Source organism: Lontra canadensis, unplaced genomic scaffold (assembly GCF_010015895.1).
Source record: "Lontra canadensis isolate GAN:19392208 unplaced genomic scaffold, GSC_riverotter_1.0 scaffold87, whole genome shotgun sequence".
In the NCBI taxonomy this organism is placed as follows: domain Eukaryota; kingdom Metazoa; phylum Chordata; class Mammalia; order Carnivora; family Mustelidae; genus Lontra; species Lontra canadensis.
Genome location: NW_022631081.1, coordinates 530,828 through 554,087, shown reverse-complemented (window position 1 = coordinate 554,087; position 23,260 = coordinate 530,828). Strand labels below are relative to the sequence as shown.

General features: G+C 45.5%; 1 protein-coding gene across 2 annotated transcripts in view; it reads right to left on the bottom strand.

The window, feature by feature from the left end:
- Nucleotides 1-23,260, bottom strand: part of GRK3 (G protein-coupled receptor kinase 3) — a 117,802-nt gene that overhangs the window by 72,692 nt on the left and 21,850 nt on the right. For both annotated transcript variants that reach the window (XM_032883263.1, XM_032883264.1), the window contains one exon: nucleotides 21,392-21,468. In XM_032883263.1, the coding sequence (XP_032739154.1) occupies nucleotides 21,392-21,468 (77 nt within the window). The remainder of the gene's footprint in view (nucleotides 1-21,391; nucleotides 21,469-23,260) is intronic.

Sequence of the window (23,260 nt, the reverse complement as noted above, 5' to 3'; positions counted from 1 at the left end):
AGAATCTCAAAATCCAATAATGAGAACACAAACAACACGGTATTTTTTAAAAAACTGAAAAGATTTGCACACTTTACCGAAGAGAAGCCCATGAAGAGATGTCCAACATCAGTAATCAGTAGGAAAATGCAAATTAAAACCACAATAAGATATTGCTATATTTATCAGAATAGCCAAAAAAAAGGGGGGGGGGGACCAGCACCAATGCTGGTAAGGATATAAAGCATCTGGAACTCTCAAAAAACCTATCACAGATATTTACCCTAGAGACAATTCTCCCAAACTGGAGATAACCCACGTGTTCTCCAACTGGTGAATGGACGAACTATGATACAGCCACAGGCCAGGCTCCTGCTTAGTGACACTTAAGAATCGGCTATGGACCCAGCACCACGAGTGCATCCCAAACGCGTCACTCCAAATGGACGTGTAGGACCCAAAAGCCTACAGCCTCCGTGGCTGCACTGAGGTCATTCTGGGGAAGAGTAAGCACAGGAATGGAGGTCAGAACAGCGGCTGGCAGGGGTGGGGAGTGGGGAGTGAAGGGACACTAGGAAATCTGGGGAGGTGGTGAACTGCGCTGTCTTCATTTGGGTAGTAGTTACACAACTTTATGCACTTGCCAAAACTCAGAAATCTGTATGCTCTGGATGGTGAATTTTGCTTTATTTAACTTATACCTCAATAAACCTGACCCCCTCCCCCAAAAGAGTGGTGTGAAAGAAGAGAGAGAAATAAGACTGAGTACTTACAACAGAGCCAGGAACAAGGCTCAAAAGACGTTCCTGGACAGTGGCTGTAAGGAGGGGCCACAAATAGGAATCTAGAATTTCTGGAAGCCAACGCCTGGTCACTTACCTCGTCATCAAAGTCTATTGGACTTTTTCATAAAGCAGAAGTTTATATGGAAGAGAAAATCATTCACACCCAGAGGCATGGAAGCAAAAAAACAGAATTACGAAGGTTTTTGGTAACACTGAGGTCACAACGACGACCCTCACACACCCAGGATACACAAAACCCTTTACAAGTGAAAATGAAATCATAAATGATAGATAAGCAAACTCATAAATTTAAAAAAAACATACAGACATTGAAAACTCTACCAAAGGGTGTCATGTTCCTCCAGGCTCAATATTACCAGCCCAAATTCCTAATGAATTTTCCCTTTCATTTCTTTCAACAGGAATAAATAAAAATTGAAATAAATTTTTAGCTAACTATATTTATCTATTTCATATAAACCATATATTTGTTTTTATTTGACTCTATCACACTGGAACTTTCACTTCTTGATTTAGAAGTTTACAGGAGAAAATTATAAATGAAATGTAATTTAGGAATACTGTCACTAGTTAGGACTTCTAAAATCCAAGTTATCCATCCCACCCCTGATGTAAATTCATAAATACTTGTAGATTAATTAATGGGCTCCTTTATCTAGATACTGGAGTGATCTGGGGCCCTGAATATCAAGAATCCAGCAGACAAAAGCACAAATGAATGTAGCTAGAGAAAAATTCATGGAATGTTCTAAGCAACCGACTCTCAACTCAAAAGGAAATAAAGGAAGTCAGAATAGAGAGGAAAACATAAAAATACCGTGACAAGAAAACTCCATCTAGAGTCTTCTAATAGCTAGCTTGCTTTCAGTTTTTTTTAAACCATTTTATTATAAAATGATAGTAAAAAATGAAAGGTCACCACACTCATATTCTTCCCAGACTGTGGTTGATTTTTTCGTTTGTCACAGTTCTGTGCACATCTCAGAGTAAACAAACTGATAATTAAAGTGATATTCAAAATAATTGAAAATGAAATAAAAATATTATTTTAGTAAGCCAACGGATAGATATTTCCCAAAGACTTCTGCAGGAGCGCTGGTTAAAATTGGCATGATGGAAACTGTGGTGTGAGTACACACACCACAGATGAGACATGGCTAGGACAGAATGGGTGCCTGGGTGTGGGTGTGAGGGCAGGCGTCCATGCTGAGTCTAACCATTATGCTAACAAGGAACAAACAGAGTTAGAGTCAACCAGTCTATACATGTGTGTCTACTTTGTGATCCCTCCTGAGGCTGTGTACTTAGGATCTGAGCACTTTCCTAACGTACAGAAGGATAAACATTCATTTAAAACAAAGGAGAACTGGGGCACCTGGCTGGCTCAGTGGGTTAAGCCTCTTCCTTCAGCTCAGGTCACGGTCTCAGGGTCCCGGGTTCTGGGATCGAGCCCCGCATCAGGCTCTCTGCTCAGTGGGGAGCCTGCTTCCCCCTCTCTCTCTGCCTGCCTCTCTGCCTACTTGTGATCTCTCTCTCTCTGTGTCAAATAAATAAATAAAATCTTTAAATAAATAAATAAATAAGTAAGACAAAGGAGAACCAACCACTGAGTATTTCTGGCATGATGCTCTGTGAAACGAAGGGCTACTCAAAGTGATTATAATCTCACTGGAGGTATGGGCAGACGGCCTTACTGCACTCCATTAGCTGATGCCCAGCTGGCTGTGCAGAGGACAGAGGCATCGCCTGGTTCAGATACCTGCCCCAAGCTCGCCGGGCTCCCCGCCTAGTCTCCAGGCCCCTTCCCAATCCCTGTGGCTGCTGCCGCCCTCCATCTGACCACGCAGCTCTCATGCTCTTGAACTTCTCATGGCAGCTGCAGGGAACATACAGCCCCACCCCTGGCCCGGCCACAGTACAGCGCATGCCTTCAGACGCACTTGCTCCCCAACACTTCTCCCGGTGTCCGCTCCAGGCTGGGCAGAACCATCCCTCTTCTCTGCTCCTGCGTTCCTGGGTCTGTATCACTTTCAAGGCATGATCCCACTGCACTGCAGCTATCCGTTTTTATTTTCTAAATGGGTGAGACAGCACCAAGTTTGGAAAATGGACTGAAAGTCATGAAGTGAAAAGTTCCCTTCCCAACCTGTGTCCCATCTTCCCCGCTGTGCGCCATCACCATCTCCCCCAAGCTAGCTGCTGCTGTTGGTGCCCTTGTATCTCTTCCAGGAGCTTAAGAAATCCGTGTGACTTCTAACCCTCCATCCCCCAGCTCGGCGCAGAGGACTGCAGGTCCTAAGGGACATCCACGCCACACCACAGGCCGAACTTAGCACATGGAAGGCAGCCTCCCGCTAACCTCCAACACCTGCTCTGTGCTGCTACCAGATGAGAAAGAAACTTCGTATGTGCGAAGCCCCCGACATCTGGGGTCTGTTACAGGCACCTGTTACCTTCTAGTACAACAGAAAGGCAGGCACAGAAAGGAACCCTTATTTTCCACCACACTCTTCACACTGCCTGCATCAGTCTGTGCTTCCAGAAGATGACACCTTGGAGACTTTGCTATCCAAAGCCTGAAGAGCCCCTGGGTCCCTCCTTGCAGCTGCCCAGTGCTCCATCCTACAGAACGCCACAGTTTGTATAACTCGCTCCCTCATGATGAACACTTGGGGTGTTGCAAACCCTTCGCTCTTACAAAACTGCTGCCCTAAGTAAACGTCTCCGTGCGTCACTTCGCGGGTGTTCAGGCGTAGTGGTAGGACATGTTCCTCAGCATGGAAACTCCTGAGCCAGAGGGCTACACTGCAGTCCCGGCCACATGGGCCCCCGGGAGTGGCACCCGCCTGTCCTCCCCCAGCAAGAAACCTGGCCTGCCTGACACCTCCGGCCACACCAAAACCAGCCACTACCCTGCTGGCTCTTGCGCCAACTTGAAAGATAAAAGAATAACATTTCCGGATAACCTTCATTTGCATTTCTCTTACTTTTTAATAAAGCTGGAAGTCTTTCTGTATGGTGAGAGGCTTTCTCTTTTGTAGAGACCTGTCTTTCCACAACCTTTGTCCACTTTCACCCTGGGTTAGGGGTCTTTTGCTTATGGTGTGCAGGGCCCTCCTGAATGGGGGTTCACCAGTCCATGGCAGCTATCTGAGGAATCCTTCTGGCTCTCCACCTCTTGGGTCCCTGGCCCTGGCTGGGTGATCTATGTGCCCATTTCTGGCTCGTCATCACCTTCCTGGAGCTTGCCTGTTACCTGGGACCAGCCTTTGGGACAGGCTCCCGGCACCACAGCAGGAAGGAGCTACACGGCTTCCTGCGTCCGGAAGTAGCTGCTGTCCCCACACCTGAAGGCCCCACGAGGGCAATGGCCTGCACTCATGGACCTGTCTCTCTAATTCCCAGCACAATGGCCAGGCATTAATCAGCTTGATAAACATTTCATAAGTTGACGACTAAGGGGAATGGGATATGGTTTGTGGTACAGTTACGCAGTTTCATGAAGAAGTGAAGAACAGGCCAGGCATAGAGAGATCACCGGGCCAGAGAGAGGTGGGGAAAGCACACCCAGGGGCTCAGAGGTCGGAATTCCAGCTGCCATAAGGAAACTGAGACTTCGGATCTGGGCAGAACAAGTTCCTTCGGGAACGGGGTGGAAGGGGTGCTGGACTGCCCCATGGAGGCTTGGGTGTACAGAGAGATGGACTTCTGCCCGCGGGCTCAGTGGCCGCCAAAAAGAAACCGGAACCAGGTCTTTATCACTGGCACAACACTTGGTGTTTGCTGAAAGCTTCGAGATGCCAAAAAGCCTGCGGGGGCATAGTTTTTTATAAAAGTAGGCAGTTGTTCCCTAAAAAATTCAAACTCAGCTCTCAAATCCAGGTCTGAGGATTTTTTTTAAAAAAGATTTTATTTATTTGACAGAATGAGAGAGAGGGAAAGAGGGTCAGAGGGAGAAGCAGACTCCCCACTGAGTAGGGAGCCCGATACGGGATTTGATCCTGGAACTCCAGGATAAGGACCTGAGCCAAAGGCAGCTGCCCAACCTACTGAGCCACTCAGGAACCCCAGGTCTGAGGATTTTTGAGCCTCTTCTTCCTCAACACAACAGGCACTGGGCAACTGTTCTGACCCCTCCCCTGTCTCACGGCCCTCTGCATGAGGACACTCACCTGCCACCATGCCAGCCCAGACAGCCCTTCATGTCCTTGTCCCGTCCCCAAAGCCGACCTAAGATAGGTACTCGGTGGGGACCCCTATGTCCTAATAGTGCCCGCTCACCTCCACCCCCCTGAATATCTGTGTAAGCATGTGAAGGTGTTATCAAAAGTCTTCAAGGCTCAGAAGAACAGACGCACGACCGCAGAACGCCAGATGGTCAGGCTGCCACCAACCCGCCAGGGCAAGAAGGCCCACAGCCCGCTGGGGTAGAACCCTGAGCAACTCGTGCTTGGAGCTGCTTTTCATACTTAATGTGCAATTTAGGGAATGTGAAATGAGCACTTAGTAGAGCAAGGAGATGGTATCTGTGATTACTGTGTCCCAATTCATTTTACCTTCTAACCAGCTGACTAGTTTGTCAACTAAATGACACAGGTGCTTTATAGAGTTACATACTATGTCTAATTTTTGACAGGTGGTGACATCAGGGCCTTAAACCATCTCCCAGAAGCGGGGCTGTTGCTGTGGGAAGCAATGCTGGCTTCATCAGTGAATGCTCCTCCCACCATGTGCGCAAGGAGGGGGACAGAGGGGACAGCTGCACAGCTGCTGCTCTGTGACCCACTGACTCACAACAGCTGTCCGACCGAGCCCTCCCTCCACTTCCGAGGGCCAAGGCAAACACCTGGCCCCATGGTGCAGACACCCACAGGGGCCACGGTAGAGGGGACTGAGGGGCCGCTAGGCATATGATCAGTGGGCCGTCACTTCCCCCCAGACCCCCGGGAACTGTCACTGCACTGAGAAGCAACCACATCATGTACAAATAGACTCTTTACCTAAAATGCTGCAAGTTAGAGTTTTAGAGCAATGGCAGTTGAGAGAATTTTGCGCTAAGGCAGAAAGCCAACCAAACAGAAAGGCATTCCTCAGCTGTGTGAAATACTGAACTAGATGGCTGAGAGTCGCAAAGAAGGAATGGCATATCAGGGATGATCTCTGGTCTCAAGAAATTTAAACTCCAGTGAGGGAACCAGCACGAAAGAGGGACCCAGTAGGACTACATTTTCCACAGCAAGTGCCAAAGGCATGTCACATGTGGGGAGTAGCAAGAACATCAGAAAATGGATGGTTTATAGTCAGAAATCAGGGGGGTTGAGCTGATCCTCCCACAGGTGGACCTGTGAGCTCAGCACCGACCAGACGAAGGCGCTCCACAGAGGGGGACAGAACGCAAAGGGAGGTGTAAGGGGACAGCACGTAACGCTGGTCACTGAAGGTGGCACCACGGGAAAAAGACGAGGGGGAGAGGCTGAGGCCCACTGTGGCGACATGAATGACAGCAGCAAGCACAACTTCATCCATCGTGGGGGCTGAGGGCAGGCGCAGAACGTGACAGGACCCAATGACCGCTGTCTCCAGGGCACCTTCTGATAGAAAAGGGAAGGAACGTGAAAATAGGAGAGTCAGGCTTGAAATCTGCAGGTCTGGGTGTCATCCTAGCTCCCAGCTCAGGTGGTAGCAGTAGCAATGGGAAAGGAGAGGGCGGCATGGAACACAGACAGACGGGGCCACACAGGTGACACAAGTGGGGACCCTGGGCATCCAGAGAACACCTGCGGTGTTGTTCCCATCAGTAGAAAGCGGCATGTGATGGAGACAGTGAAGGTGTTCAGGGACCTGTTCGCATGGGAAGTGAATCCCACCGCCTCATCCTGACAACGAGGAACAACATCAGGAAAAAACCAACCCCTTCATGCATGGAAGCTATGACACAGGGTCACCTCACAAGACGCGCCTTACATCCAGTCCACACACCACGGTGACCAAAGGCTGGCACTGCCGAGGGGCCGATGCCAGCTCTGTTAGGTCAATTCCAGCTCAGCCCCTGGGGGTCTGCAAGACGCCTGCTGAGTCACTTCACTGCCAAGCCAGGAAGTTATTTTGAAGACTGACATCTGGACGGAGAGCACTGAGCACCTAGGAGCTTGCTAACGGCTGTCCTCGTCTCCCGACAGTACTGATAACAGCTCTTCCCAGGGCTCCTACTTCTCCCGTTTGCCTGAGCTGCTCTGGGCCTGCCAGAGACTGACCACCACTTTCCAGCACTCTGTGAAACCACGACAATGGTAGTACACGCCTAGGGTGTTCCCGGTTGTTCAGGTCCAGAGAGTTAACCCATCCTCCCACCTAGAGCCAAATATTTCATTTAAAAAATAAAATTACACTGCAGGGCCTAAGACAGTAACAGAAAACGGGACAAAATGAAAGAAGCCACTATTTCCAGACATAAAAGGGGCTACGGTCTGGAGGAGAAGGGAGGTAAAGAGGAGGGCTCCAGGACAGGCCAGCTCTTGGCAGGGAGGGATACCTTCTGAACCATGATACTGGGAGGGGGCCCCAAGCACCGGGATTTCAGGGAATCCAAGGTGCCTGGAAACACCAACAACATAAAAATTAAACGAAGGAGTGGCAACATAACATACTAGAACACACTCAATCCAAAAGAAGAAAAAAGGCAACAGAAGAACAAAGAGGAAGATGTGAGATTTAAATCTAACCATACTGATAATTATTTTCCCGTAAATGTAAATATTTAGACAGATATTCTAATTAAAAGACAGATAGACCATGCGAACACGAACACCAAAAGGGGGTGTGGTTATATCAATATCAGGGAATGCAGACATCAGAACAATGTAGCAGCAGGATGAAGGAGGACATCTCCTAAAGATAAAGAGGGAATATTCATTCAATAATATTAACCATCGTTATACACATACCTCTCCCCGGGGCGGAGGGGGGGCAGTAGTTCCTCTCCAGCCACTTACCAAAGCAGGAGGACAGCATCTGTAAAAATGTCCACAAGCGGCTTTATTCCCAATGGCCCCAAACTGGAACCCCCGCCCCCATTGTCCACGAGCACTGAGGTTCGTGAAGTCCAGAGGATGACATGCTATTCAGCAACAAAAGAAACCAAGTCCTGGACAAGCCACAGTGTGGATGGCTCTCAAGGAAGGACACTGGTGGGACCGATAAGCCAGACACCAGAGAATGCGCTTGGTTGGAGTCTGTTTAAATGTTCTTCTGGTAAAGGCCAGAGCAGATCCGGGGCTGCCTGGGTCTGGGGGGAGCTGAATACAATGGAACAAGGATGCACTCTTTAAAGTGATGGAATGGGTCCGTTTGCAAGGGCTTTGGTAGGAGTCACATGGGTGTACACTTCTATCCAAAGTCAAACTCAATCCTTAAGATGCATGTTTCATTGTATGCATATACTTCTACAATTTTTTTTTAAAAGAACAAGAGCATACAACATGGTTAGCTGTAAACAAAGAAACAAAAATCAGTAACAACATGGCATCTCCTGAGGAAATCAGGTATATTCTGAAAATCATAAATGAGAAGAAGTGGGGACAAGAGGGGGCCCAAATCCATGTTCCCAGTAAAGCCATTCTGTTTCAAGATCTTTTCGACCACCAATTCTGAACCCATTTGCTGGCGTGAGCGTGGGAGCCACAGAACAAAATGAGTTCCAATCGTCTTAAATAGTCACAAACAATTTGGCAAGCAAATGGATTCTGAGAGCAACTCTGAAGGCCAACATCTGTAAGTCATACTTTCTTCCACATTCTGAGCAATGAAAATTTCAATTTAAAAAAATTTTTTTTCCGTGGAGAATAAGTACATCTTACAAGGTAAGAATGTTTGCTTCCTGGGGCGTCTGGGCGACTCAGTCAGTTAAGCCTCGGACTCTTGGTTTCCACTCAGGTCATAAACTCAGGGTCGTGAGATCGAGCCCCGCGTCAGGCTCCACACTGAGTATGGAGCCTGCTTAAGATTCTCTCTCTCCCTCCGTGGCCCCCCCTTTTTTTAAAGATTTTATTCATCCATTTGACAGACAGAGATCACAAGTAGGCAGAGAGGCAGGCAGAAAGAGAGAGAGGAGGAAGCAGGCTCCCTGCTGAGCAGAGAGCCCAATGCGGGGCTCAGTCCCAGGACCCTGGGATCATGACCTGAGCCAAAAGCAGAGGCTTTAACCCACTGAGCCATCCAGGCGCCCCTCCGTGCCCCTTTCTTAAAAAGTAATTTTTTTGTTTGTTTGTTTCTTTAAAAAGGAGCCCTAGAGTCTTAGTGTTCCACTGTTAAAAACAGTCTCTCTGAGAGAGCGGCACAAGTCAGCCTGCCCCACCGTGGCTGGGATTTCTTTCTCTCTTAAGCCAAACCTGAAGAATGTTCTCCCGCTCCTCAGGGAGCAGAAAGTGATCAGCGTGGTGACAAAGCTCTAAGCTCACCTGCAACCAGACAGCATCAGGAAAAATGCAGAGGATGTGTGACAGCAGCCCCCAGCAGGTGGCCCAGTGCAGATCAAGCTCCCTCCATTCCAAGGTGCAGGAACAGACCCATTGCCCTCTGACCTCAGCCTCCTATCTGAGCCTTTCCTTCACCTTCTGGCCCTACCTGAACCGGAGGACACTGTGTTCCCCGCAATCCCTGGTCCCTCCCACACCCGCTTTTGTGCCACAACGGGCCACATTACAAACCCCATCTTGCAGGCTCTAACTCAGTGACTTCTTGCCATCTCCACCTACCCGACTCGTCCAAATGCCAGAATCACCTCCTGCTTCCACCCTTGCCTCCCCAGCCCGTTCCCATGGCAGCTCGTCTGCTCTGTGAACGCCTCAGTAAGCGTGTGCCAGCCCAGTGCTCAGAGTCTCCCACGACCCAGCTCAATCCGAGTAGAAGCCGACGCCTCACAATGGCCCACAAAGCCTGTCCAACCTCCCGCACCTGGCCTGAAGCCCCCAGGCGCCCAGGCCACCCTGATCTGAAACCACCGCTAGCAAGCCTTAATGAGAATGTGTGGCCCACGGCAAAATTTACTGCCTCGGCGACAGAGTTTTTAGTGGTAGATTTCAAACAAACCCTAATAACCACCTCAGAGTGTATCACTACCCTTCCTAGTTGTGACTTTGACCTGAAGTAGAAATACTGACAAAAATCAAGAATAAGATAGAAAATCCTCAGAAAAAGCATTTCCAAACAGCTAAAACCAAGGGATATCCTGAAAGCAAACTACCATCTGAAATTTCGTAACGTGGTTGGGTTGTTTGTTTTGCTTTTTTTTTTTTTTTAAATCCTAATAGGGTCCCGTCATCGCCCTTACTGTCAGTTCAAAAAGCTGACAGACAGCTTGGCCAGTAAAGGGGATGTTTCCTAGACCCTTGGCATTCTCTAGCAATCGAGATTAAGAACCCACATTTGCTAATATTGCTAAAGCATGTGCATTTTCCCCTTAAAATATGTGGATCCTGCCAGGGAGAAAGCTACACTGTTGAGTCAGCTGCAGATGCTGGCTGGTTGTCTATGCTTCCCTCCCTGCTAAGAGAGTAGCCGCCCCACATTCACCTTGAGATTCACACTCGGGCCTCAGAAACATCACCAGGAGCCACCTCAGGGAACTACAGGGACTCTCCGGTAGGAGTAAACACACTTTGGGTGCTGACATGCCACAAGTCTGTGGGAGTCCCATGCATCCTTTTGCAGAGAGAGCTGGCTGGGGTGGGAAGCCCTCTGTGGCCTGACGTGGTCTTCGTCTTCCCCATGTGCCTTGTTGTTTGAAGAGATATTTCCAGCAAAGCGCTGGATCAAAACATATTCAACTGTGAATGTCTCATTTTGCAAAGCACATAACTACATCTGCTACAGAAAGATCTTTGTGCACGGTCCCCAAATTCTGGATTTTAGTATCATTACATATTAAATAGGAACTGTACAGTTGATATGTTTTTTTTAAAAAGAGGGGAGGACTCCATCTGCATGCTAATTTCCACTCTAACTTTTCCTGGTGCAAGGCGGTTGTGAAGGACAGAACTCCTAATCAAGGCTTTCCCTCCGTACCTTTGGCCATGTTCTCTTACCCAGAAATGAAATGCTCGGGGCAGTGCTTGGCACATAACATGGGCAGCCATCACCATCCCAAACTAAACAGAATTCCTACTAAGCCAACTCAGAAAAAATCAGGGAGGGGCGCCTGGGTGGCTCAGTGGGTTAAAGCCTCTGCCTTCAGCTCAGGTCATGATCCCAGGGTCCTGGGATCCAGCCCCGCATAGGGCTCTCTGCTCAGCAGGGAGCCTGCTTCCGCCTCTCTATATGCCTGCCTCTCTGCCTACTTATGATTTCTGTCTGTCTAATAAACAAACAAAATCTTAAAAGAAAGAAAGAAAGAAAGAAAGAAAGAAAGAAAGAAAGAAAGAAAGAAAGAAAGAAAGAAAAAATCAGGGAGAATTAAACAGCAACCATTTAAAAGATCATGGCTTGCCAACCTGCAGATCAAGGGTCTAGCGGCCCTACCTAAGCATGCCCAGTGTCTAGTGATTAGCAGACGAGAAAGGATTGGGTCATTCCAGTAAAATGGAGCTGTTCTGAATTTTTCTTGGAAGTAACCATTCTAACTGATCTTAAAACTTGGATGATGGCTTTAAAAAGGAAAGTCAGTCCTAGTAAGTATTTTCCCGCTCTCTCCTATGTCCCACATTCTCAGAGTGGTAAAAGGCCACAGGGCAGGGCAGGTGGCGTCCCCCAGCTCGGGCTGGGTCCTGCTGGAGAAGCCGAGCCCAGATCCCGGCTGCTGGAGGCCAACATGGGTGAGAAAGCCAGATAAGAAGACTGCCCGCCAGCAGGTTTTTAAGGAACAGCCTTTCCCTCTTCTCCAGTGTCTGTCTTCTCTGGGCAGCATTCTTATTAGAAACCCAAGTTGGTAATGTTCATAGTTGGTGCCCCTAACCTTCCAGGGTTTCCTCCCTCCGCAGCCGGGTGCCTGTTGCTGCCTTGGCCTTTTCAGTTGAAAATCCAATTAGCTGTGCTTAGTCAAGTGTTTATCTCTGCTTTCTGAAAGTTTAAATGGATCTTTAACTCTTTCCCTCGCTAAAAGTCTCCACAAAGGCAAGGATAATTGATGCAGACCTGAATGGGTCCCTGGGTTTTTCTTCTTCTGGGGGCTGGCTGGAGAAAGTTTTGTACAGATAAGCTAGGGCGGGAGCCTGACTCTGCCACTGTCAATCGGGCTCGCACTTCCAAACAAAGTGGGGAGCAAAGAGGGAACACAAAAGGATTGAAGATGCTTCCCAGGTTCAGAGTCCCCTTGTCACAACTGAATGCAAGAGTGCTCAATTTGCTAAAATTTGACCCTGGCCTCTGAAGAGAGAGTTGCATAGTTACACTTTTTTTTTTTTTTTTTTTTTTGCAGATTTTAACCATTTTTATGTTTTGAAGCACAGAACACTTCAAACACTACTTTTATAAATTTAAAAAAATGGCAAATTTGTTCTTTGAAATTAACAAAAGAGTAATCCTAAAATGTTTTATCTGTGTTGCTTGGGTGTGTGTGTGTGTGTGTGTGTGTGTGTGTTTACTATTTCTGCGGTCTTACATAATTATCGATTCTTTTTAAATAGGTACCTATATCTGTGTTCACTTTTGTTTCTATAGAAACTGCTCAAAAACCTTTTTCAAAAGGTGATAGTTTCTATTTTTCTAATGTATTCTTTTTATAATGAAACATACTTTTGTTCCCAAAGACCATATCAAGTATATTTCTTATGCCTTAACCCCAGATGCCAAATAGAATTTATGCATTCTTTCTACATAAATGTTCTCAGAAATCATGCTAAATATATTCACGACCAACCTAGGAAATATTTAAGAAATCAAAGTGAAAAGTAAACATTGAAAAGGAAAGGCACCAGAATGCAAAGAAATAAAACTGTTTTTATTCGGAGACAAGATTCTCTATGGGGATAATCCTAAGGAATTCACAGGCACACACACATCTCCCAGAATTAATAACCTAGTTCAGCAAGATGGCAGGATCCAAGACCACTAGATAAAAACCCATTCTGTTTCCACATACTAGTGATGAACAGCCAAAAATGAAATTAAGGAAAAAATTCCATTCAAAATAGCATCAGAAAGAGTAAAATACTTGGGAATACACTTAATGTGATGTAGAAGGCTGAAAGCCACAAAGCAGTGTTGAGAGAAATTAAAGACGACCTAAATAAACATGGAGACATTTCATTTTCATGGATCGGCAGACTTAATGTTGTTAACGTGGCAATTCTCTCCACATTGATCTGTAGCTACAACACAATCCCGGCAGGAATTTTTTTTTTTTTTCAGAAATTGAAAATCTGATGCTAAAATTCATATGGAAAAGCAAAGGATCCAGAACAGCAAAAAGTAATTATGAAAAGAAAAAAAAAAAAAAAAAAAGGACGAAAGTGGGTGGATTTTTTTTTTTTTCACTATAAGGAACTCTCAAGTTGCATTTCTATTTTATTATTATTTTTTTTAAATTTATTTTCAGCATAACAGTATTCATTGTTTTTGCACCACACCCAGTGCTCCATGCAATACGTGCCCTCTCTAATACCCACCACCTGGTTCCCCCAACCTCCCACCCCTCGCCCCTTCAAAACCCTCAGCTTGTTTTTCAGAGTCCATAGTCTCTCATGGTTCACCTCCCCTTCCAATTTCTCTCAACTCCCTTCTCCTTTCCATCTCCCCATGTCCTCCATGTTATTTGTTATGCTCCACAAATAAGTGAAACCATATGATAATTGACTCTCCCTGCTTGACTTCTTTCACTCAGCATAATCTCTTCCAGTCCCGTCCATATTGCTACAAAAGTTGGGTATTCATCCTTTCTGAAGGAGGCATAATATTCCATAGTGTATATGGACCACATTTTCCTTATCCATTCGTCCGTTGAAGGGCATCTTGGTTCTTTCCACAGTTTGGCGACCAGGGCCACTGCTGCTACAAACACTGGGGTACAGATGGCCCTTCTTTTCCCACGGAATGGGAGAAGATATTTGCAAATGACAGTACAGACAAAAGGTTGATATCCAGGATCTATAAAGAACTCCTCAAACTCAACACACACTAAACAGATAATCATGTCAAAAAATGGGCAGAAGACATGAACAGACACTTCTCTAATGAAGACATACAAATGGCTATCAGACACATGAAAAAATATTCATCATCACTAGCCATTAGGGAGATTCAAATTAAAACCTAATTGAGATACCACCTTACACCAGTTAGAATGGCCAAAATTAGCAAGACAGTGGGTGGATTTTTATTTCCTGATTTCAAAACTTACCATAAAGCCATAGTAATCAAGACAGTGTGGTACTAACCTACGGCAGAAATCAATGGAACAAAATTGAGAGTTCAGAAATAAATCCTACAATTTATTGTCAATTAATTTTCAACAAAGATGCCAAGACAATTCAATGTAAAAAAGAAGCTTTTTTTTTTTTTTTTGAGAAAGAAAGAGAGAGCACATGAGAGGGATGGGGCGGGGGAGTGGGCAGAGGGAGAGAGAGAATATCAAGCAGACTCCATGCCCAGCATGGAGCCCTGCTCAGGGCTTGATCTCATGACCCTGCGATTGTGACCTGAGCTGAAGTCAAGAGTCAGACGTTAACCACTGAGCCACCTGGCACCCCAAGAAATGTTTTTTCAACACATGTATTCAGACAATTGGATATCCACATGCAAAAAAAAAAAAAAAAAAGATGAATTTAAACCCTTACCTCACATCACATGCAAAAACTAACTCAAAAATCAACCAAAGGCCTAAAGGTAAGAGCTAAAACGATAAAACTTCCAGAAGAAAGGAAGAAAATCTTCACAGCACTCAACTAGACAGAAAAGTTCTTAGATACGACACAAAAGTACAATTTTTAAAAATGTATTGGTTGAGTTTCATCAAAATTAAAACCTTCAGCACTTCAGAAATCACCATTACGAAAATGAAAGGGAAAAGCCAGTCACTGGGAGACAATATCTGTAAATCACACATATGATAAACAATATAAAGACAATTTCTTAAATGGACAAAAGACTTAAATAGGCATTTCACCAAAGAAGATATAAGGAGGCTAATCAGCGTAAACATGTTCGGTGTCACTAACTGTTAGGGAAACTCACATGAGACCACCATGAAGTAACCACGAGACCCGCGAGATTGGCAATGACCAGAAAGACAAGAGCAAGGGTTGATGAGACGACGGTAAGCCCAGAACTCTCATAAACTAACACTGAGAATGAAAAGTACTACAGCCTCTTTGGAAAACTAGCGCGATTTCTTAAGAAGTAAAACAGGAGCATACCAAACGTCCCAGAAATTTCAAAACTCCTTGCCGTATACCTAAGAGAGATGGAGACCTATGGCCACACTTGCACATGAACACCTCCGGCAGCACTGGTTTATAACAGATGGTAGGAATAATCCAAACGGATAAGAGAATTTGTGGTCTATCCATATGATGGAATATTAATTCAGCCTCCAAAGGGGGTGAAGGACTGGCAGGCACAACACGGTTGAACCTCCAAAATCTGACACTGAATGAAATGAAAGAAGTCGGATGCAGAAGACTACGGGCTAGACACCGCAAATTTCCACTGGCATGAATGGTAGTCCGTGTTACCAACTGAGATGTTCCCTGGCAGGAGGTGATGTAATGTTACAATAGCCATGTGTTCTTGGAACACAAGGGTAACATTTGCATACTTAGTGAATTAAGTAGAGTCTCCTTATAATCAGAAACACCGCCCTCTAATTAGAGTGGGTAGGCAAACAGAGGAGCTAAGTAGATTGTCAACAGACGGATGGAATTTATCAAAGCCCATGCACCTCACTTGCATATTATGAGATTACTTCAGTGTATCTTACAGAAAGAAAACGGTAACAAAATCTTTATCAGAATTGGTAATTTCATTTGACTGCCTTTCAGTAATAACTAGTATCCCTTTAAAACCATTCTTTGGACAAGCTGAACCAAGAACACTGTGTTAATACCTAAATGCAGAAGTTTTACTGACAGCAAATTAGGGACCAGGGTAATTGATGTCCATTACGACATACAATTTCTGGATAAGGAGGAGAAGGAAGATAAAGCAGCCTGTCACTTATTTTTTACTCTGAAAACTGGCAATTAAAAACAAAGAATTAAGCATTTATCCTGCTGTATCAGTTTTTTCTCGCTGTGTAATGAATCACCACAAACTCAGTGACTTAAAAACACCACCCATTTCTGAGCTCACAGTTCTGGAGCTCAGAAGTCCTGGTGGGCCCCATTGGCTTTCCTGCTCAGGGGCTCACAAGGCTGAAGTGTTGGCAGGCCAGGACTTACCTAGGGGCCTGGGGGGATCTGCCTTCAACCTCATGCAGACTGTGGGCAGAATTCAATTCCTACGGTTGTAGGACTGCGGTCCTGGTTTCCTTGCTCAGCACCCAGAGAACAACCACAACCTTCTCCCTCAATGCCCACCCCACCTCCCCCGCACCTGCAAAGTTGGGAACGCCATGTCTAATGGCTCCCAGCCTGAGGAAATGCTCTGCATTTTAAAGGGCTGGTGTGAGTGATAAAGCCCACCCCGAACACAGCCTTGATTTCCTCTACAAAATCTCCTTCACTGGGTTGCTTATGGGAGTCATGCTGGGAGGCCAAATTCACAGGAGCTGCCTTCAGATTCAGCCAAGCACATCTACCTTTCCAACATAAACCATACTTTTTTTTAAAGATTTCATTTATTTTAAAAAGAGAGAGAGAGAGAGCATGCATTTGAAGGGCAGGAGCAGAGGGGGAGGGACAAGCAGACTCCATGCTGAGCACACAGCCTGATGCAGGGCTTGATCCCACAACCCTGAGATTATGACCTGAGCCGAAATCAAGAGTTGGACGCTTAACGGACTGAGCCACCCAGACATCCTCCTACATGAGCTATATTTAAAGGCAACCAAATAGCCTCAGTTGATGAGCAGAAGTAATAAAGATGGAGGGAATGGCATAATTAGAAAACCCCCATTTGGCAACTCCCTAAAAAAATAAGCGATTTAGACAGCTAGCATCCAGGAAAATGAAACCAACGGCAGATGACAGCTTGTTGGGGAACTGCAGAGCTGACCATACCTGAACCCACTCTAGAGCCAGGACTACCAAGCAACACCTACGTGTCACGTGTCACGTGCCTCCGGCCTCGAAGTACATAGCACCACCTGTGAAGCACTCTTGCCAGAACAGTCGAACCAATCTAATAAGCTGTTAGAGCTAGCTTTCAGCTTACAGGAAATACAGAAAATAGAAGTGCAATTTAAATGATCTCAGGAGGAAGCGAACAGAAAAATCCAGAACGTGGAACGTTCTGCAATACAACTGACACAGTTTCTTCAAGAAGTCAATTACCTGCGTGGGGAGAGGGGAGGTGAAGGGCAGGGTCACCTGTTCTTGGTTAAAAGACACATTACTGCCAACTACAATATAAGAACAATATTTGGATCCTGATTCAAACCAACCAAAAGTAAATGGACATTTTTAAGTTAATCAGAAAAAATCTGACTATAGACTCAGAATTACAATAAGCATCATCATTAGATATTAAACTAAGAATCCTCATCTTCATTGGTTGGGGTAGAGATGAAGGTTGTATAAGAAAACACCTGTCATTTTTATTTTTTTTTTAAAGATTTTTATTTATTTATTTGACAGACAGAGATCACAAGTAGGCAGAGAGGCAGGCAGAGAAAGAGAGGAGGGAAGCAGGCTCCCCGCGGAGCAGACAGCCCGATGCGGGGCTCGATCCCAGTACCCTGAGATCATGACCTGAGCTGAAGGCAGAGGCTTTAACCCACTGAGCCACCCAGGCACCCCAACACCTGTCATTTTTAGAGATGCCTATAGGGTTGAAACCCTATAAGGGGCTTGCTAATTGCTTTAAAATATTTTGGCGCACACAGAGAGGGGATGGACGAGGCTGGGAGAGCAGAATGTTGCAAAAGAATGAACGTGGGTGATGTATACATATGGGGAACAATTAGTCCACTTTGGGGCATGACTCAATATTTTTATAATATATACAATTCCATTTCAGAGCCTTCATTCATGGAGCATCTGTTGAGAACCAACCGCCGTCTTAAGGGTGTCACAGACATTTCTCACAACTGCCTTATGCAGTAGGTACTATTCTGACCCCCACTTTTATAGGTAAGGAGACTAATGACATCCCACCTGGTTTGGGGTGGAGCCAACAGGTCAGCCAGTCAACCTTCATCTCAACAAAGCCTCAGAGGCCAGTGAAGGAGAGATTTCTACCTTTTCCGTTTCACAAAGCATTTTCGCACATGCTTGCAGGCAATCCCCCAAAACCATGTGCTCACCATCAGCACCAGGGAGGGTGGAAGGTGCTGGAAGGCAGAAAAGGAGCTGATAGCCAGGGGATACAGGGGGAAAGGGAAACAACAGAACCACAGAAAAGCAAGAAGGCGGTGACACATGGAGACAGTCATGGAAAGGGGCTGATGGAAAGACAAAGGCAAAGGAGATAGGGGGTGCTGAAATGGGAAGATGGAGGACCTACAGAGCTGGCCCCCTTCCCTTCTGCCCCCACCCCAACACCAGCCAAAAGGAGAAAGCCGGAGAGCAGGAGGAGAGGCCAGACAGACACTGACTGGGCAGCCATGCCGGACGTAGCTGCACATCTGTGTTTGGCCAGGTGACCACGTACTCTTCTCTCCCCTCCCGTCCCCCAGGCAGCTACTGTTCTTTCCTGTGACCTTCCAAGTTCAGACTCAGCTTCCCCTGACTGGCTCCATGCTCACAAAGGGGAAGGAAGGGAAGAGGAAGAAATTATTTATTCATCTAATCACCTTTTAAAATTCTTTAAAACTGTTTAATGGCGACAGAATTCACAGGCCACCAGTGTCCCATGAAGCCGCCCTTGGGACAGAGCCTGTGTAGCTGGGCCTAGGGTGCAAGGCCGCCCTCACGCCAGTAAGGCACTTGGGTCAAGGTCTCCTGGGGCCAGCTACCTGTAAGATTCGGATCAAAACAATGGGAAAGACATGCTTGGGGGCCTGCATGTGTGTTGGGGGGATGGCAGACAGGAAAGGTGTGAGGATCAGAAAACACAACGGGAGAAAGAATCCTCAGGACATCTTACAGACTGGCCTGAGAGCTCAGGGGATAGCAGGTTTGCCACAATCCGGCAGTATGCCTTAGTAATGGGGAACCACCTGCTCCAATTACTGGTCAAGACCCGCCTTCCTCCCATGCCAGCATTATTTATAATAGCCAAAAAGTGGAAATAATCCAGACATCTGTTGACAATCACAAGGATACATAAGACATGGTACAGCCATATAGTGGAAGACTGCCGAGCATAGATAGGAATGAGCTCTTGGCACACGCTGTAACATGGATGACCTTGAAAATGATTTGTGAGGAGCCGCACGCAATGGCCACTTATCATCTGGTTCCATCTAGAAGGAATGCCCACCATGGGCAAATCTATAGAGGCAGAAATTAGACTGGTGGTATCTAGGGGTGGAGGGGGTAGAGTGCTAATGGGTATGGAGCCTCTTTTTGGGGGGTGCTGAAAATGTCCTAAGATGAGGCTGTGGTGTGGGTTTGCACAAGGCTGTGAACACACTAAAAAGTACCGAACCGTATTCGTGACAGGAGGGTGTTTTATGCTGTGTAAAACAGTAAAGCTGCAGATTGCTATTTTAAATTCAACTAAAGAATAAGTCATTCCTTTTTTCCTTTCCCTCCCAAAGATAAGGCATTTCTCTCTTATTATGGGGAGAGTTTTATTTTCTGTTCTTTAGCACAAAAGCAGAAGCAAAGGGGAGCCTTTATACAGATGGCAGTTAACCAAACACCATGAACACAGTGAGAAGCAGCAATAAAACATGAGATGAAGGTCAAACTCTTTCCACCACTCTGTTCCCATACCAAATCCTGATGACTGGGCTACTCTCCATCTGCTTGTCTGGAACCCAGCACCCAACTATTGACCACTAGACTAAGGGGGTTACCACAGAAGCTGTATTGCCTTAGTAGATGGCTAATTTGTAAACTAGACAAAAAGTTTACCAAAATCCAAGACCTTCTGCATCGGCTTCTACTTTACTTGAACACAAAAGAGCATCATGACTCTTTCTAAAAAAAAAAAAAAAAAAAAATCTATCTGGTTCTTTACGGGGTGACCCTCTCTACTGTACATTTTAGATTCGTTGTTTCCCTCCCAAGAGCCTTTACAGAATGACCAGAGAAGGAGGAGGACAAATGAGAACAAGTCACTTCACCAACCTGAGTCTCTGTGTCCTAACCTGTAAATGGCGGGGCCACCCAGACTCACTGCAAAGGATATTCAGTCTCAGTGGGGATCTGAGTTCCAGGAAACTTTAGTACAACCACAGTTTCTTGAATTTTTAATAAAGTCACATCCTCTAGGGTTAAAATAATTTAAAAACCATGACACAGTTCCTCGGCAAACCTTCTCTGAATAATTGTGGGAGGCAAGTAAGGAGCAAAGGAAGGGAAAAAAAAGCTTCCCATTCTGTTATATTCAGCTAAGGTGATTTCATGTAAAATCCTAGAATTATCTGTTTATCACATTACTATGGGCAGATCAACAATGCAGCCAGCTGGCAGGCCAAACGATAAATCCTATCCTACTGAGAACAAAATCTTGTTCAGGAAATTCCTGGACAGCAGGAACTGATTTGGGGGCATAAGAAAAAGAAAAATAGGTAGGTTCCAGCTCTTACATAACCCAGTGGACAGTCACCTCTGAACACACTTGCAGTTCTGTGGAAGGCAGGCGAGAACACGATAATCTATTGCTTTGAAGGCCTTGAAACCCCACACTCAAGCAATCCCTGCTCAGTCCTAATTTCTCCAGGCACTAACTGCTGATCATCAGAGAGCAGGCCTCTAGGTATATCGACACATCTGCATGGGCCAGGACCAGCACTGGGCAGAGCTGGGTACCAGCCAGAGAGAGATGGCTCCTTGACCTCTAGGCACACAACAGGGGAGTCCTAGTGACCCACTAAGTAAGATGGAAGGGAGCCACGGGGATAAGAGTGACTGACATGGAGCTGACAATGACTGGGCAGCATGCAAAGACTATAAAGTAGCCCATGAAAAGTAATAAGATCATGTAAGCCAGCCCCATGCTTTGGAAGGAGATGGCCAGCCACAGGGTTGCAGTATGTTATTGAAGACCCATGCCAATTCCTTGTGATCATCGTAAGTACAAGAGCAGTGAGGGAGGCTGGGGACCTCAGACTTGAGTCCGAGTACAGAGTGTTTCTTTCTGGTTACCAACTATCCAATCCTTTGATTTTGGCAACCTCCCAACTGCCTTAAAACCTCAAATCAAACTAATGCGTTTCCCAATAACTTATGCACAAGACATTACCAGGGATGTAAGGAACCACTCAGTATCTTATTATTACACAAAACCTCCTTCCTCCCCAGCTGAGCTACAAACCACCCAAAGCACTATGCATTTATACACAACGGGAATGCCACCCAAAACCACCACTGAGCTCACGGTATGCCAAGTGAGAAAGTGGCACTTACCAATCTTCTGATTAAAAATCTTGTCAAAGGTGATTTCATTTCTCTCCTGAAGATACTTCTGCATCACACTCCGGATACTGAAAGAGAAGAGGCATACGTTTTTAGCGGTGACAGCTTGTATCATGAGAAACCATCCCCAGCGTGGACAACAGGTGGCTGTCTGAACTCAAGGCTGCTGGTTGACCAGAGAGCCCTCATACTGACATCCACGACCGCACGGAGTGCTGATGGCATGGGGAGCATCATGGCTCCAGCTGGGGTCCTCTCCCGGGACTCAGGGCCGACCTGACATGTGGACTCTTGACCAAAAATAACTTAAGGACTGACTGTGGAAAGCTCGCCCTCAATACCACCATTTGTCAAAATACACACAAGCATGTGCACACGTGACACATTCTGCTAATCAATTAATGAGCTTCTTTCTAAAACAAAAGCAAATGTTCCCTGGATACATGACTGAGATTTTTTAAAAAAACCACACTTCTATACATCAACAATAAACAGCGAGAAAACATAATTAGAAGATTTCACTTAAGATAAAATAAGAAACACCAAATGCCTTGAAATAAATCCTTCAAAATATGTGCAAGAACTTTGTAGGGAAAATTACAAAATGTGCTGAGAGACATAACAGAAAATCCTAATAGATGGAAAAGTACGCCACAGTTATGAACAGAAAGATGGAATACTGCAAAAATCCAACATCTACCCAAAGTTATCTATAAAATCATTTCAACCCCAACTCCCATCACTATTGCAGAGAGTTCTTCATAGAACAAAGAAATGATTATGTCTTTATAAACTGTATGCAGAACACCACGGGATCCAGAATAGCAAAAACGTGTACAAAGAAAGAATATCGAGAACAGGGCTTACTCTGAAGCTAAAATGAAGACAGGATAAATTAAACAATGAAATGGAATAGAGAGCATATAAATACGGAACTTCAAGATACAAGGCAGAGAAGGCAGAAAAATGGAGAAACCAGGGATTATTCAACAAGTGAACCAAAAGTGAATATTCAAATGGAAAAAGTAGAACCTGCGTCTCTATCATCCACTGCTGGGGAAAAAATTGGCAGCAGCACCCCCCCCTTTAAAAACTTATTAAAACAAACTATTTGCGGTATAATCTATATAATTAAATGCATATTTATATGCATCAATAGTTTTTCACATATACCTACCATCTTAATCAAGATATAAAATACCTTTTAAAGATTTTACTTATTTATTTGAGAGAGAGAAAGAGCATGAGCAGGGAGGAGGGGCAGAGGCAGAGGGAGATGGAGAAGCAGACTCCCTGCTGAGCCAGGAGCCCCACGAAGGGCTCCATCCCAGGATCCTGGGATCGTGACCTCAGCCGGAGTCAGACACTTAACTGACTGAGCCCCCCAGGTGCCCAAGATACAGAATATTCCTATCACCCCAAAAGATGCCCCTTTGCAATCAGTCTCCCCAAATTCTAGGATCCAGGCAATTACTGATCTCCTTTCTGTTAATGCAGATTACTTACTTCAGTACTAGAATTTTAGATAAATAACATCATACAATATGTTGTCTTGTGTGTCTGGCTTCTTCACTTGACATAAGCAAGTTTCCTCCATACTGCTGTGCACATAAGAATTTAGTTCCCTCTTATTGCCAAGTAGTATGGCATCGTATGAATATTCCACCATTTGTTTGCCCGTTCCTCTGCTGATAGACATTTGGGTCGTTTCCAGATTGGGGCTATTATGAATAAAGCCTCCTTAAATATTTGTGCCTAAGTCTTTTTATGGGCGCATGTTTTCATTTCTCATGGGTAAATATCTAGGAGTGAAATTGTTGGTCATGTGGTTAATTATATTTAACATTATAAAAAACAGCT